Source organism: Sprattus sprattus, assembly GCF_963457725.1.
Source record: "Sprattus sprattus genome assembly, chromosome: 13".
Lineage (NCBI taxonomy): Eukaryota > Metazoa > Chordata > Actinopteri > Clupeiformes > Clupeidae > Sprattus > Sprattus sprattus.
This window is the reverse complement of record NC_137911.1, coordinates 13,353,970-13,371,120: the sequence shown is the minus strand read 5'-3', so window position 1 is coordinate 13,371,120 and position 17,151 is coordinate 13,353,970. Positions and strand designations below refer to the sequence as shown.

Below are 17,151 nucleotides of genomic sequence, written 5' to 3'. Positions count from 1 at the left end.
TGCTGCATGTTTGCTGGGGTAACATATTTGCGTTTTTGGTCTTGAGGCTAAACTGGTAGAGCACAGTTCTCAAAAGACCAAAGTTTTGAGGTTGATAGTTATGTAGTCTAGATACTAATAATAAATTGATAATACAATTCGTAAGACTTTGAAATAGGGGTGGAATCTCCTGCCCGCTCAATTTCTGATTACATTTTAATCACCAATCATGATTGTCTCAAGGTGCTTTACAGAACATAGGTCATACTGTCCACCAAGGTCATGCTGTCCTCCAATCTGTTGGTAGGCATCTTTGTTGGCTCTGACGGTTTAGCGGCCTTCACTGAGCTTGCCAAGTGGCAATGGAGCCAATAGAGTGCCAAGTCTCCAAAACACTGCCAATCTGACACTCAAGGAAGCATTTTCCAGAAGCCAGGACTCCAGTCAGAGCAAGGAATGACCCAACTCATACCCATTACTTGATACATCGGTCACATTTATTATTTTGAAAATCCCCGTGGAACATGCAGTAGCTCCTCAAACATCATGCGAAACAGGACAGATCCATCGAGGCACTGTCATGCCGTGGACTCATGGTACTAGCACAATGTAAATGTGCAAGCCTTTTGTTTTAAGATAATAACAGCCTTTTCATTTTGCGTTGGCTTTTCGAGGCAATCTTTACAACGACTGGGACACGTCATGCCTCTCACATTAAGAACGCAACTCAAAGTGCAACTTTTGATAACGTAAAATTTAATAGATAGAATTTACAGCATACACATTCATTCCGAATTATTAAAACAGAACACACAGAGATATGTAACTTTATCCAACACGTTCAGATAAATGGATCAAACTTACAAAAAAAGATAGATATTTATGGTAGTGCTTCACCTGGACTATTGTACAAACAAGTGCCACTACGTCAGCCGGTGGCTAGCATTTGGCACTATTTTAAACAAAAAATACAGGTTTATATGGTGCATTCACATCATATGAAATAATGAAGCTCTTCTTAAAACATTATTTAACAGTAACGAGTAGAAATAGTTGCTCATTGTAAACATTGCGGAAACATTCCCTTGTTGGCACCACTTGGGGAGGAAAACAGGAAGCCTTGAATTCTATGGTACTTCTGCCAAATTATGACAAAATGATTTCACAGGCTAATTTTAAATCCTACCTGGTGAGCTAGCATGTCTGTAAGTTAATAAGGGATATGTCATCTGTAAACAGTTAAGCTTTTAAAGCAATTTCTCTCAGAGCTGTGTAAAGTGGAGTATTTGAGTGTTGAGATTTTAGACGACACTAGCATCTGGAGAGTACTAGGATGCAAGTTATGAATTAAACATGTAGGTCTGGAGTGAAAGTGCAGTTTTTAAGTCAAGTTGTATGATGACCATCTTTCAGAGTATTAAAATGAATATCTTTGTAACTACATAGATTGTTTCGATACATCTGTGTAGAGTTCGTGCAAAAGTGTAGAGGTCTTTCATTCACTTGTGGTTCAAGATCACGATACCAATTTATACAGATTTCACACCATATATAGGCTATATTTTTTTTTCAATAAATAAGCATATATTCTGAATTAAATAACCGTGTAGTACTCACTGTACATATGGACACCAACAACGCTTAACAGACCAAAATGCCTACTTCCACAAGCACAGTCTTGTGGTCACCAAACAAGACAAAAAGAAAAAGGAAATCATTGTTGGTGGCTGGAATTCAGGAAATCATTACACAGTATTTGTGTGAGTGGTCTGGCTAATCGGGTGAAAGGATGGGTGGACATGGAGGTCTTTGGACCTTGAGGAAAGGATTACTTTAAGCCCAAACACACTGACGGCAAACTGCAGCTAAGACTATTAATGCTGCAGTGGTCTTGCACCTTGCAGCCTTCCATGATCCCTCACGCTTGTGTCTCACATAGGTGGCTGAAATACCCATCAGCGATCATCTGCCGAAGCAGTCAGAGTCCGTGCCATTAACACAAACGTCTTGAATTCATTCAGTCTGTTGCTAAGAACCAGGATGCAATGTTCCTAGACGGCCAAGATGTAACACAGTCAGGCAATTCAGAATCATTTAGAGGCCAAACTGCTTGACTGAATGTGGATTCAATTTAGTGCATAGTTACAGTTGCCACTCATTTAGTTATGAATGCGGTACCAGTACAAAAATAATAAATCCCTATAGTTTTTTAATGAGCCCAACAATACACTGTTCAATCATTAACTTCTACACAACAGGGCAGATTTAGCCATCTGTCTTATTTGTACCCTCCCTCTAGGAAGGCTCAAACTTGTAGAAGGTAACGAGAACAGTCTTAGCAGACGTAAATGCCTAACAAGTCAGGAACACACCAGATCAGGTAATCTATCTCCCTGGTTTCCTTTAAAGAGTAACTTTCCTTATTTTACAGTTACATACAATGGATGCTTAGTTTAACATGTCAACAGGCATAATAGTTAGGCTTTAATTAAATATTCACTGAAATAACATAACAAAACTCAACCTTAGAGACATGAAAGTAACTGTGGCACATCCATGGTGATTTTCTGTCGTGGATACAAAATGGCAGACCCCCACTCCTCCACCCTCGCTCTTGGACAGTAATTCTGAGGCGCGTTCAGAGGATGGGAGAACTGGGAAAGACGTTTCTGCGACCCTACTTGATGTTCTTGAGTAGCGAGGTGCGAGCGTTCACCACGGCCTTGAAGGCATCTTCGCTGCCTGGTGCCACACACTTGTCTGGGTGGAGAAGAACGGCCAGCTTCCTGTAGGCTTTGTTCACCTCCTCCCTGAAACACACAGAACCACACAAGAGATGAGCATGCTGATGCGTACCATACTGATTGCATCAACCAGTCCTTAAGAGTCCTGGCATCACTGGAAATGGTTTTACATTTATTCAGATCCATAACAAGTCCATGAAAAAGTGCTCTTTGAAAGAGCTCAAAGTTTATTGCTAATGAAGTAAAATTAGTTGTCTAATTTCTTTGATTCATAGAATTGTGAGAACTTTTGGAGTGACAGTGTTTGTTTCCAAACACTCTGTTGGCAACTTCATTTGACACCATTTGTGACCTTGGCTTGATTCACCAGAGAGAGTTAATTCAGCCTTGAGTTTATTGAGTGGGTGTTGGCCAGCTGCCAACAGGATGAGAGGAACAGCGCAGACAGGGCAGACACCTGGGCGGGTACACTTTGAGTGGTGCTCCAGAGACCAGGAGAGGGAATACGAGACGAGGGGTATGGAGCAAACACAGATGGAAATAGGGAGGAAGAGAAAAAGAAAGACAAAAAAAGAAAAATACATCAATGAGAGAAAGAAGAAAGAAAGCAAAGTACAGAAAGAGCTAAATAAAAAAGATTGAGACAAAGAGATTGAAAGAGAGAGAGAGATTGGATTGGCAAGCCTGATTAATCTGGTAGGTGAAGCCTAATTGGATTGTGCCTGTCCTCCAGCACATATGATGACTCGTGCGTTGTCCTGCTTGCGCCACTGGCTCGCTGACCTACTGCCGAGCCCTCTATTATTAGAGCCGAGAGCTCGCCTGCATGGCAGAGCCAGGGCTGGAAACAGACCCAACGTTCACACGCCCCGGCGGCCACCACAAACACTCATTATAGTGCCCACAGCAGGACAACAGGGCAGCCCCAAACCTGCACCGTACAGAGGAATGTACACTAATGCCCTCTGACTGAAACAACTGTTCACAACAGTGTGACTTAACCAGACACGCTCATGTAAGTTCAACACAAAAACACATCCATTTTGGATTGAAGAAGGAAATGTCACTGCATTGAGAATGTGGCAACGTATGTACAAGGTGTAAAATGTTAAATGTAACTGGTAAAAAGATGGACAAAAAGTCAGCATGGTTGCAGAGCTGACTGTCAAAAACTACTCAAACTTGGCAATAACAAACATGCTGAGTAGTGTTTCAGAGAACCCAATGAACTAAGGGCAGTGACATGGGGGTATTCCAACTATGTGGTTTAGTGACTCACTGTGATAAATGTCCTAACAAAGCCATATGGCTTTTCTTTTAGGAGGTTTCCTGCTATATTCTACAAAACACAGACATTTAAAAAAGGCAGAGACTACGATTTGATACAATAACAATATTCACCAACACTGCACAAATAATAATAATAATAAAAACAGCCGTTAAGAATGGGCCCTCATTGCTTTGTGGGTTCCTATATGCACTCAGCCTCCTGCTGTGGGAGTCTCAGGTGTGAGAAGGATTCACATCACATCACATCCCCTCTTTGCCCAGCAAAATTCCACTGACAGGATTTAGAAAATTGTGCTGCTACATTGCTTTTGAGGTGATGAAGTAATTAGTGACGATTGCGATATCTGATATCCCCCTATCATGGATGCATTTAAGAGATTTTACCTTTTACCTTTTTTAACTTTGTGACTGTTATTATGTTCTCTTTTGGGGTGCTGCTGGTTTCTCAAACATGTAAAAATTATAGGCAAAGACTGGGAATGACTTTCAGTTCTGTAGTTTCCAGACTATTAACCGCACAATACATACATCACATTACAGTATGTTATGCAATTTTATAAAACAAACCCTTGTATTGACTGCCCGTGTGTATTAACCACAGTTTATTCAGTGTTTCCTCATGCCATGTAGTTGTGGTGCAAGCGCTACTAGCCATTTAAAATGTTGTATGGGATAGGGATAGGGATGGGCATTTCAAGCAAACATACTGCAGCTACACCCCCTCCCCTTACGCACACACGCACAAATACCCCATTCCCACTCAAAAAAAAGTGAAAACCATTTCTTGAGCGCCATATTTAGTGTTATGGTGTCGTGTGAGAATGGACGCTTAATGTTTAAGACAAATCGTTAAGTGATAGGATGCACCCGAGTATTTACCGCATGGCTGCAGAAATGTTCCATGTATAAATCACGGTTAATAGTTGGGAAATTACGGTATTGGAAACACTACCCCTCAGTGAACATTACCTGTGCTTGATTTTTGGAGATAGACAGTACACACATTCAGTCCAAAGACTGGCAGCATTGACCTACCGGGTGGCCCCAGGCTTGACCCCCAGCATATCCCAGCTGTCCTTGCTGTTGCGGATGCGGCGGATGGTGTCTGCTTGCTCCTTGGTGAAGCCAACGTTGACCTCCAGTGTTGGCCTCTTCCCTCCATTTTCACACATGTCTGTTATAGAGGAGAAGAAGGCCTGGGGGAAACAAAGAGAGAAAAAAAAAAAGAATAAAGAAAAGAGTACATTGGGATGAACGTATGAATTATATATTTTTTTTATAAAAAGGTCACTGACGAACTTAAGGCAAAATAGCTCAACAAAATAGGCACAACAGATTGCGAGCAACCACAGATTAAATCAATTAACTACCAAACTTACCAACTAAATATCTAAATAAACAGGTAGCATGTGTAAGGAGTGAAGGGGGTATAGAGGCAAATAAGTCTAGAAAAAAAAAACAGCATAAAAGAATGGAAGTTATCCATGCCCAAACCTGAAACATTTCATTGATGCCTTCTCCACTCTGCGCGGACGTTTCAAAGTAGTGAAAGCCCCGACTCTCTGCCCACAGTCTGCCTTCGCTTTCATCCACCACCCTCCTCTTCGTCAGGTCCACCTGCAGCCAAAAACATCACCCGGGGTCACACATCATCTGGCCCTTGCCACTTTATAAACACTGCTTTCCCACTACCTGTGGGATATGCTTCAATCTGAGATAATTTCATTTGTTTGTGACTTTGGGGAGGCAAAAGTCAAGATCAGCAATACCAAGATAAGTATTGTTAACATAAATAGTGTTTTTATGCAGTTTCTTCTCGTCAAATTGATTTGATTTTCAAAACAACCACACTAAGTGCTTTGCGATGCATCAGCAATGATACTAGAAAACCAACACAAATTGAAAGCGCTCCCAGAAGACATTTGTCAGGATATAAATGGGGATAAAAGAATTCAATCTTCCTGACATCCATCTAACCTTGTTGGCACAGACGACAAAGACAATGCTCTCCATGTTTGCCTGAGAGCCCATCTCCTGCTTCATCTCTGTCAGCCAGCTGTCGAGGGCATCAAAGCTCTCCCTCAGTCCCACATCATACACCAGGATCACCCCCTGGGAGTCTTTGTAAAACTCATTGCGTACCTGAGACAGAGAGATACTGAATGACAACAGGTGGTGGAGAAACTACCAAACTAACTAGTAATTTACCGCAGTGTCTGCATAATAATCACATGAAAATACTTTGCTTTGATAATGTGTGGGAAGCCCTATATACACTTCAGAAAGCAAAAAAAAAAGCAAATTGCAACGAAAATAACCTAAATACCATGGTAACTCTAATCATGAAGTGCGACTAAAAGAAACATGGCTTCATTATGTGCTGCAGGCACAATGGCTTCATGTCTCATTACCGATACTGATGTTGTATGTTTTATTGCACTGTATGCTGCCCTCCTCTGGTGTCAGAAAGCACCCTCATATTAAGAGGGTGTGTACTGATGGGAATGTTTTCTTTACTGTGGTTCCAAAGATTCAGATACCAAAGCAGCCTTTACAGTTAGAGTACGAAACAATTATTTTTCTTGTGTTAACAACCCTAGAAACATAATGTCACTGCTTAGGTCAAGGAAGAATACAAAAAAAGGTGCTCCTACCTCATAGAAGAAAGGATGTCCAGCCATATCAAAAATGTTCACTTTGATTTCACGGTCCCGGACTTGAACCCTAAGTCAAACCAAAGACAACCACCAAATATTGCTATCTCATTACCCTTGCAATCAACCTCCTGTGTCTCCTTTACAGTATACTACAGAAGTCAGTACAACCCTGTGCAATGTCAATGACATGTCAAATAATTCAAAATTATAAATTCAAAATTATGTAAATTCAAAATTATGTAAATGCATGACTTATGTTAAGCAGTAGGGTATTTGCTCTAAAAAAAAGAACTGTTTAGCTGTACTCTATTGGAAATACAGACCCCACAGTAGGAACTCAATGCAACACAAGTCAGTGCATCTTTCTTTACCCAGAATTTAATATTACATTTTTCAATTCTTTGTAGGTCCACCTTTATTTTTGATATCAGACTCAATCTTTCCTGGCATGGAGGATACCAGTGTTGCACACTTTTTCAGGAGAGAAGTTTCTGACAGTTCTTCAGAGATTTTTTTTAACTGCTCTTTGCAGGAAGGGTTGTGTTGCTCGACCTTTCTCTTTAAAATGCCCTAAAGGTGTGCTATTGGATTTAAGTCAGGCGTCATACTTGGACAGGTCAAAGTATTCACTTTTTTCTTCTTTATAAACAGTGTGCTTTGGATCGTTATCATGCTGGAATATTCCCTCTTCTGCCAGGTTTCTGGAGACTGTGTGGTAGCAACGTTCAGGCAACACAGGTGCAGCTTTATCCACGGCACCAGGGGAAGTTACAAGCAACACAAGGTTCAAGCAACTAATCCAAAGCTTTGTGGAATGAGGTCCCTTCTTATTACAAATTCAACTCACTTCCAACATACGGTCCCATTATGTTGGTGTAAGACACGTGGATATAGGCATATGACCAAACTAGTTATGGCTGGTTTCCATCAAGACTAGGACTGACAATGATGTCTCGAGGGGGGTTTCACAATACACTATATGCATCCTTCGGTCATTCTATAAGTCATTGCATGCTCCATCCCATGGTGTAAATTACATACATCAGCAGCCTTTCCAGCTACTGTTTAGGCAGTGTATGTTACATTGTGACTCATGTCTGCCTGAGGGAAGTCCCCATAGTCCTGTTGATACGTTCCTCAGTTACAAATTAGAACAAGGAATTTGTGTGCACCAAAATGCATATTGTGGTCTTAAGAACCCAGGGACAGAAAGGAAGAGCATATCAAACCTACACCCAGTAAAATAAACCTTTTCTTAAAAAAACTAATGTTTTACCTGCAACTTGGCCTCATCTGACCGAAGAATGTGCTCCCAATATTCACCAGGCTTCTTTTCATGTTCTGCAAGTTTAATCTTGCAGTTTTGTGTCAAAGGGCAAGAAAGGGTCATTTTCTTGGACGCTGTCAATAGAGGTTGACATTATGCAATGTCTTTCACACTGTTTAAGCGGCAACAAAAACTCCATTGATAACCCCTATGCCAAATCTGAAGCACTTGTTCGTCTGTTTTTCAGAGCTACATTGTGCAAATTACCGCACTATCCATGGTGTAATTTTAGGAGGGCGGCCACTGAGGACAATCATTTTCCACATAGAGCCATGATACAGACATTACCATGTTCATGCAATTTGGCTCATTGTAAATCACTAGTGTGAATTTTGTTTTAATGATCACAGGTTTTCTAACTTGTGTGCCACTGATCACTGGTCACTGATCTTGTCACTTTTATTGAGTTTCTGCTTTGAGCCCGTATTTTTAGTCTTTCTAAAGTCTTCAATTTTCATTTTTTCTCAACTTGGAAACGATGCAATTATTGAGAGGTGATACAATAATTTGACATTGAAGTGATACCGCACAGGGCAGTGACTTCTGCTGTATACCGTAGTTCTTGGCTTAAAATCTCACATATCACAGCAACAGTTGCGTTCACTTACTTGGTCACCCCATAATCAATTCCAATCGTGGCCAGGTATTTTGGAACAAACCTCTTCTCGCAGTAGCGTTTAATGATACAACTCTGAGAAACAAAGAACACCAATTATCATTAATGTTCAAAGATGTAGGCCTATCTATGTAACTAAACAATTCTTCGTGTATTTCAAGAGTGCATCTGTGTGAAATGGGTTGACCTGACGAATGATTTATACCATTTCGTCTCACTTCATGTTAACAACATACGACAGCGTTTAGGGGGGCAATTGTCACGTCCATGTATAGCAAGACGAACAGCTCGTTACATTACTTAACGATTCCTGACATAGCTAACGATTGAGTTATCTATTGTTAATATAACGTGTCTGTAAGATTGAAAAGTACGAAAAGCTGACATTAACGTACGTGTTCATCCTCTTAGCTACAGGAATGGTCTGAGCAGGCTACGATCAAACAGCTGGCTGACCACAATCAACAAACGTTATCACCACAAAGCCAATGCTAAGGAGATAGCTACCTAACTAGCTGCATAACATTGCCTTACCTTCCCGACTTCAGCGTTCCCCAAGCTGATAACTTTCACACGCAATGACTTCTTTTCACGTCGCTTTTGCACATTTGTTTCCATATTGCAATGACTGAAATTAAAGTTTACAATTTGATATTCATGAGTACAAAGACAGCTAACTGGTTTGGACTGTTAGCTTGTGTAGCTAGCTACGTTGGGAGTAAACACTCGGCTTCCTTAATGGGCTATCATGCAACTACAGCTGAAATACTGACGCTGACGTGCTAGCGATACATATTACCCCAAACTATGCTGTATACGCGCCATTACATGAAATATTATATTAAAATTACGTTAAATGTTAAAAGATTGTCTATGCATAGTGTAGCTTCCAAGCTGAACTGGTCAGCGAGCAACATAACACTGACTATCCTTCCACCGTATGAGGAATGTCAATGTTCTTATCCTTGCCAGCAGATTCAGCATCGCGTTTGCTTTTAAAAAACTAAAGCAATGTAATATCTCAGTTTATGGTGCTAACGTTACTGATATTTGTATTTTAATAACCCCCCATTAAAATATAAACAGATGATTAAAAACTCTGTACTTGAACCTGGAGATTAAATACTTCTCCACATATTCAGGGTGGTACAATGTAGGCATCTGTCGTTGCCATGGGAACGAACAGATTTCCACCACCCTGAATATGTGGAGAGGTATTTAATCTCCAGGTTCAAGTACAGAACTTTTAATCATCTGTTTATATTTTAATGAGGGGTTATTAAAATACAAATATCAGTAACGTTAGCACCATAAACTGAGATATTACATTGCTTTAGTTTTTTATAAGCAAACGCGATGCTGAATCTGCTGGCAAGGATAAGAACATTGACATTCCTCATACGGTGGAAGGATAGTCAGTGTTATGTTGCTTGCTGACCAGTTCAGCTTAGAAGCTACACTATGTCTGTTTGTTATGCTGTAATGCCTGTGTGTTAGGCCCTGTGTTAGCGCGAGGAAGCAGCGGGTTGCTGTCTCCGCCGCCCCGCTAGTCGATGCTGCAGGACAGGACCAGGTGCTTCATAATCATCGTGCAGACGCTCTGGGTGCTTCAGGACTGTGGCTTACCCAGGAGCCGACCTCAGTGAGGAGCAATGAAGCTCCTACAGAAAGAGCCCATCCGCCCGCTGCCGTTATGAGAAAAAAAAAACCTGGGGCCTACGGTGGATGTGTTTTGAGCTAGTCTACTTCTGGGTGTTGGAGCTATGGCAATCCATGCTAATGACAGAGAAGAACGATTAAGCCAGAGGCTCTCCACACCATCGCTGCCAACCAGAGGGGCTACCACATCGATGCTGTAAGTCCTCTGCATCGCCACTGACAGATGGGGGGATAGCCTCTGCGTTGCCTCTGTCGATGATCTGTACCAGCAGAGCTGTGAGGACATGAAGGCGAACCCGAGACACCAACTGCAAAAGCTTCTGGAGCTGTTCACTAACATCTTTGTGGCCAGGGACAAGAACTGCAAACGCACCAACCTTGTCCAGCACGATACCGACACTGGAGATGCACGCCCAGGATGCACACCTCGTCCCCTGCCCTCCTCAACGATGTCACTCGAAGAGTCTCCTACCTGCTGCCACATGCCGATGACGTCCTTTAACACATCAACAGGTCCCACTGGTTCAGCTCTTTTGATGTACATAGCAGCTATCGGCAGGTGGAGCTGACTCCAGAGGCATCCCCCAAGACTGATTTCTCTATCAGCCATTGTCTCTGGCAGTTCAAAGTGCGGGTCCGGAATGGATCAGCCACCTTTGAGCGCCTGATGGTGAGATTCCTGAATGATGCCCCCCAGAGCTGCAGCATGGTCCAACCAGATGACCTCCTTGTTCACGCTGCAGACGTCAAAGTCAACCTGGCTAACCTGAGTGACGCCTTCCATGCCATGCGCCAAGCTGGCCTGTGTCTGCACCGAAGAAGTGTCTTCTGTTCCAACAAGAGACGTCCTTCCTGAGCTATGTCTTCAGCACGGAAGGGGTGCCCATCTACCCAGCAAAGGTAGCAGCCTTGAGAGACTAAACCACTCCCTGCAGCATTGGAGAGCTGTAGAGCTTCCTGTGTCTGGTGTCATACGGCCAGCACTTCGTAAGACTTTAACTTGCCACCATTGGGCAAGCATTCCCATGGCATGAGGACTGCGCAGATGGCTCGGGGTGGCAGATGGCACGGTGGCTAGAGACTGTAGGACTACGACTTTGAGATTTGCCTGAAAGTAGATGCTCTGTCCTGATGACCATGTGAGGAGGACGGGTGCTGGCATTGTCAGCGTGTCGAGGACATGGATGCAGCGACTCTGGTGGTGGCGATGCCTCTCAGAGCGACAGCAGCATCCAGGCTCCAGTAGCCATTGGCGACAGCAGTTTGGAATTCATCGACACCCAGCAGCTTTGACAAAAGACCAAAGCTAGGAACCCGTTCTCTCCCAGATCCAGGGTGGGAGCGAGTCAACAACCAGCCTGGGTTGCTGTCTCAGCACTGGATCCTGACACCAAAGCCCTCTACTCGCAGTGGCCCTGCCTCACGAGCCAGGATGGGTGCCTGCAAAGCCGTTGGCAGACTCCTGGGGCCACTATGATGTCCTGCTGCTCCTAGTGCCTCTGTGACAGCGCTCCAGAGTCTTCCAGCTGGTACATGGCGCACTAGGACTCTTCACATTCTCCAGCCCCACCTCTACTGTCCGGGTATGTTGCCAGGACGTTCTATGTCCAATGGTATAACTCCTGCATGACTCAGAAGGGGCTGACCAAGCATGCTGTGCTGCTGCAGTTCCAGGTAGGGTCATCCTGGGATCATTTCCCACCACCAACCTTGGGAATCGCTATAGCCTTGTAGCCAACGGCTTCTTCACTATGTGGCCAGAGGCGTATGCATATCCCCTGACCAGAGGGCTTCCACCACGACTGATCCTGGTCAGTCAAATGTTCTGCTGTTTCAATGCCTGTGGAGCTGCACAGGGACAGGGGGTGGAATTTTGATGTTGGCATGGTCAGCGAGGTCTACTGGCGGCTAGGCTTAAAAAACACTTGGACTAAAGAGTTGCATCCCCAGAGTGATGGACTAGTGGAACGTTCTAACTGCACTCTGGCCACTAATGCTATCTTGACCAGCTGTCGGCAGCGGGACTGGTACTTGCATCTGCCCCTGGTCCTGTAGGCGTACCGTAAGGCAGTTCACAAATTGCACCCCTGCAGCTTTCAGGCTCCTGTGGATTTAGTGTTCAGGCTTTTGCCAGAACCAGAGGTGAGGGGTGGACCTGGCTTGGACTAACTCTGCAACGGATGCAGGAGGTCCTCGAGCTGGCCAGGCAAGCTCTTGCTGACACCAGGGCTCAACAGTAGAGGGCTTATGACACCCTCTACCGGGGAGAGGACTTTGCTCTGGGCACACAGGTATGGGTTGTCAATCCTGAGTGCAAAAGCTCTTTTTTCCAAAGCTGAAGAGCCAATGGGTTGGTCCATGTACTGTTATCGAGAGTTTTTTGGACGTTGTGTATATGGTGTGGCTGGTCAGACAGAACAGGGCGTTGGTACTCCACCAAGACTGGCTTTTTACCCAACTGGTCCTTGGCTGGTCCGGACAAAGACTCAGTAAGCCCCACTCCTCCTCAAGCAACCGCCGTCATAATTACAACATCAGCTCCCCTAGCACCTCAGAGACGTTGTGCTAAACACCTGAGTTGTTGGGCACAACTAACCCACTAGGTGGTGGCTGTGTAACATGCAGGGGGTTCTGAAGCTTCTGCATGCTCTAGATAGGAGACTGCAAGTGACTTCCAGCATGCTGTGCGGTTTAATTTGAGCCAGTATGTGTTTTTAATTTAGAATGTTGCTTGTGTCTCCCTTTTGTGTCCAGATTTGGCGTGTATGACTGTTATGATTTGTGTACTAAGTTGTAATACCTGCGTTATTTGTGCAGTGTCAGTGTTTCTGTTATTTTAAAGCTAGAACTCCTATTCGTCTCAGTGTGTAACAGTGTGCCAGCCTGTGTGCATTTAAAAATAAAAGACTTGCGGCTAAACAACACAACACTCACTATTGTCTTCTTCGAAGAACCCACAGATATTAATATACATTTTATAGACATTTGCAGATTTGTCACATAGTACGAGTGTTATATTTAGTTTTCCAAGTCTGCACTTTGCCCTAGCTTGTCTTTTCTCGAGTTGAACTGCGAGAGAGGAAGAGAGAGAGAGGAAGAGAGAAATAGAGAGAGGGAGGGAGGGAGTGAGTGAAGGAGGAGGAGGGCCACCTCTGAAAGGACTCTGTGAACAACTTTCAAAAGTTGTTGGCAGCTGAAAATGGGATAACACCAACAGCAACTTGCTCCTCCATTATTTTTCAGTCAGGAGCTGGAATACTGCGAAGATGCCATTGCCACGTTTGCCAAATATGCCAAGAATGCCATATTGGCTTACATTGCCAAATTTTCCAAATTTTCCAAGTCCTCGAACACTTTTGTTGGATTGCTGCACCATTTTGGATCATCAGGTTGGTGGTGGTAAGTTAACTCATCACATTTTTGTATTGTAATATCTTCAGTCAGTCATCTGTAAATGATAGCCTCTATTCATAGTCCAGTGCAGTTTTAAATATCTTCATATTCTAGTTGAGTTGATAGATATGCAATAAAACTGTAGCCCTAGAACTAACTGTTTATAGAAAGCTTATCATATCAGCAACATTTGATATGTTAACATTTTCTGTCAAATCAATTTTGAAAAGTAATCTCTCTGAAACCAGAAGTAAATTCCTTCCCTTTACAGTTTCAGAGAAGGTTTTGGTGTGATAAAAGCACACTAAAAAGTTTGTGTAGAGAAAGATTTGATTTTCATGTGTTATGATTCGTGCCTCAACCGGATTAACGCTGAGCCAATTCACATGGCGAGGATCATGGCAGTTCCCCTCAGAGCCTTCTCCATATCAAAGAAACAGCTCTTACTTTGCAGTCTTATTATGTGAACGTAATTTAAAAGATTGACTTGCACTTTGTGGTAAACAATACTTCAAAATAACATTCATTTATTTCAATTACACTCTTATTACTCTGTTTAGAAGCTGTTTTACTGTAGAAGCTGTTGTAATGACCTTTTTAATAGTCAGTGATCCTTCAGATTTAAACTTAAATTCAGGTATAATAAACCATCATTAAACCTAATGTAATTTACCCCAAAACCCTCTGTCAGCACATCACATGAAGCAGACTAATGTCCAGTCGTTGTAATGATTTCAGTAGTGATGCTGTGCTATGCTGTGGAGATGCTGTCACAGTAGGAGTGGGGTGGGCTGGGGGTGGAGAAAAAGAAGACTGATGTCTGGTTGTACCAGTAGATTCAGTTCTTTCTATTATTTTTCTCTCTCCCCCTCTCACTGGCTCCTGCTCCGGCTCACATGCACACTCTGCCCTCCCTTCCCATTTCTCCCCCTCCCTCTCTCTCTGTCTTTGTTACGCATGACTGGGTAGGGGGCGTGTGTTTGTGTGGTTGTGACGGGAATGTGTGTTGTCTACTTGTGTGTGTGTGTGTGGTGAGAGAGTGCGGCAAGCGTGCATGTGCGCGCGTGTTTTTGCACCTGTGTGTGTGCAGCCAGTATTGTTCCTGGGAGACTGAGCCGTGCTGTGCCACGCTATTGGGAAAATCCAAGGTCATGGAGTCTGGTCACATGCACCGTTTGTGAGTGTGTTTGCTGCTGAGAGCGCGACTGTTTGCTTTGTGTGTGTGTGTATGTGTGTGTGTGTGTGTGAGAGAAAGAGAGCAGAGAGAGAGAGTGTGTGTGTGTGTGAGAGCATTGCTCTGACACAGAAAAGGCTTCAGGCTAAAACCAGAAGGGTGGAATATTAGCAGCGTTTCCATCGATGTACGGTAAGGACAGTTTCCCTCCACTGTGTGCAAAGGCAATTGTGTGTGCAGAATGTGAGAGTGAACATGCAGTCAGCCTGTGGACGATACTTGTGAATGTGTGTGGTGTATTGGTTTGTTTCTTTCCTGTCCTGCGCCTCTGCTACTGTTTTCTGTCATCATTGTATCTTTATCATCAGCGGAGCTTGGGGAATTCATGTGTTTTCCAAGCAAGGTTGGTGTTCTTGACAGAGCAACATAGTCTATTCAGTCCCTTTACTGAATTGTAATAGCTGTACCTTCGTAGATAACCTCATTTCGTGGACATTTTTGTACCCAAATCATTATTAAAAATATGGTTGCAGATTGTTGTTCATTACTCAGGCAACATAATAATTTAAGACATACAACATGACTGGCCACAATTTGTTTACACTGTCGGTTGTCACTTCCTGCTTTTTGAAATGCTGCACACACAGATAGAGAAAGAGAAAGAGAGAGAGAGAGAGAGAGAGAGAGAGAGAGAGAGAGAGAGAGAGAGAGAGAGAGAGAACTTATTTCTGGCTACCCTCAGGAGATGGAAAATTTCATATTTAATCAACCTTCATCCTGTAATTAAAACATTCTTGGACTCTATTTAGGATTTGAAGCTCATTCACTCCCTTTAAGTTTTTTTTTTTGTATTCGTCTGTCAAAAAATACAACAGAACAGCTCTTCGGAATAGACCAGGGCTGGCTAAGACAGTATCAGTTTTTTTAGTTGTCCTGACTAACTATGGCAGTATTTTGATTTATGATGTATTCAATATTCTATTAGTATACACTGTGAAATCAAACAATCAAGCTTGTGATCTAAAGCTATAATACTAATGACAGTCCTAGTTGTCCACATTGATCAGACAGGAGATAAAAAAAAGGACATGAGGGGAAAGAAAAAATTCACCCATTAAAGTCAGTGGGTAACAAAGCATACAACAATCATGCAAATCTTTGCTGTATCTGTCGCATCGCCTTGTTAGAAATATCTTGTTGCAAGGTGTGTGGTTATATTTCACATCCTAAAATGGCTTGGTTGTTGGAGGGAGATGCTAAGCAGTTTGTGCACTGCCCTAATCACTACTGCATCAGCCTTGTATTTCTCAGAAAAAACTGTATCAAAGGGATTGCAGGCTATATTTAGCGTTGTATCCTGGAAAAAGAGATCCCCCCATTGCAGTTACACAGGACTGCCTTAATGAACATGCACACACTGTTATGTAATCAAAGTTGTAGTATCGAGCGATGCTATAATAAGTTGGCTTGCCTCCAGTGTTTCCATTCCTTTTGTTGACTTCATTGCAGGGATAATGGGAAACCCGGCTCGCCATTGTAACTTAGCCCCTAATCCTCTTGTCATCTCTTTCAATTGCCTTGTTTTAAGCTGTTCCCAGATGTGGCATGCGTGCATCCAAGGCATGGCTTGTCGTAGCACCAGGCGTGATGTGTGTCGCGTGGGACTGGAAACCACACTGGCTCTCCTTTCAGGCCAATGTTAAAATAAATTGTCCCTGTATATGGAGCACATCTGCTGTCATTCTGTGGTCCAGACAGGTGGGCTGAATGGGACGGTAATGTTACCATTCATTAAAAAAAAAGAAACATCTGAAAGAGCGCTTCAGTGATTTAAACCCTCCCTTTTGCAAACAGTGACAGTGCTGTTTGCAAACGTTTTTTGGACCCTGACATTTGGCTTCCCCGTGGTGCAGAGAAGAGATAGGGAGAGACAGAGAGAGAGAAACAGAGAAAGAGTTGGGAGAAAGGGAGTCACAGAGAGAGACAGAGGAAGAGTGGGGAGAGAGGAGAGAGAAATAGACAGAGAAAAAACATTATCCATGTTCTTCTGCATATACCCTCCTCCATATACACTTTTAGTTTCCATCATCAGGGATAATCTTTGCAGTATTTCCCCTCTTTCCCTGCCGCTCGCACACAGACACGTGGTCACCCACGGCAGGAGAGATCTAAGACGTCAGGCCGATGATGGATAATTTATGCTGGAGGGCGAGGACGAGGGAGGTGGGCTGGAGCAAGCGTCTTTATTGGCCCCTTATCCGTGGCGTCTGCTGCCTGTCTTAGGGGTAGGCGCTGTCGCGTCGTGCAGTGTG

General features: G+C 43.3%; 1 protein-coding gene across 1 annotated transcript; it reads right to left on the bottom strand.

Annotated features, from left to right (window-relative positions):
* Positions 1-840: 840 nt before the first annotated feature.
* dnajc27 (DnaJ (Hsp40) homolog, subfamily C, member 27) lies at positions 841-9,458 on the bottom strand. The gene is made up of 7 exons (XM_080849739.1): positions 9,148-9,458; positions 8,606-8,688; positions 6,668-6,737; positions 5,991-6,155; positions 5,508-5,630; positions 5,049-5,209; positions 841-2,789 (listed from the first exon to the last, which is right to left on the bottom strand). Exons 1-7 carry the CDS (start codon positions 9,229-9,231, stop codon positions 2,657-2,659), a joined length of 819 nt encoding a protein of 272 aa, XP_080705865.1. The 5' UTR covers positions 9,232-9,458; the 3' UTR covers positions 841-2,656.
* Between the last annotated feature and the right edge of the window lie 7,693 nt (positions 9,459-17,151).

Coding starts and splice junctions, on each gene's coding strand:
- dnajc27 (XM_080849739.1), bottom strand. CDS start 9,231: ATGGAAACAAATGTGCAAAAGCGACGTGAAAAGAAGTCATTGCGTGTG. Junction 8,689..9,147: donor GGAACGCTGAAGTCGGGAAG/GTAAGGCAATGT, acceptor TTTGTTTCTCAG/AGTTGTATCATTAAACGCTA. Junction 2,790..5,048: donor GTCAAGCCTGGGGCCACCCG/GTAGGTCAATGC, acceptor TGTGTGTTTCAG/GGAGGAGGTGAACAAAGCCT.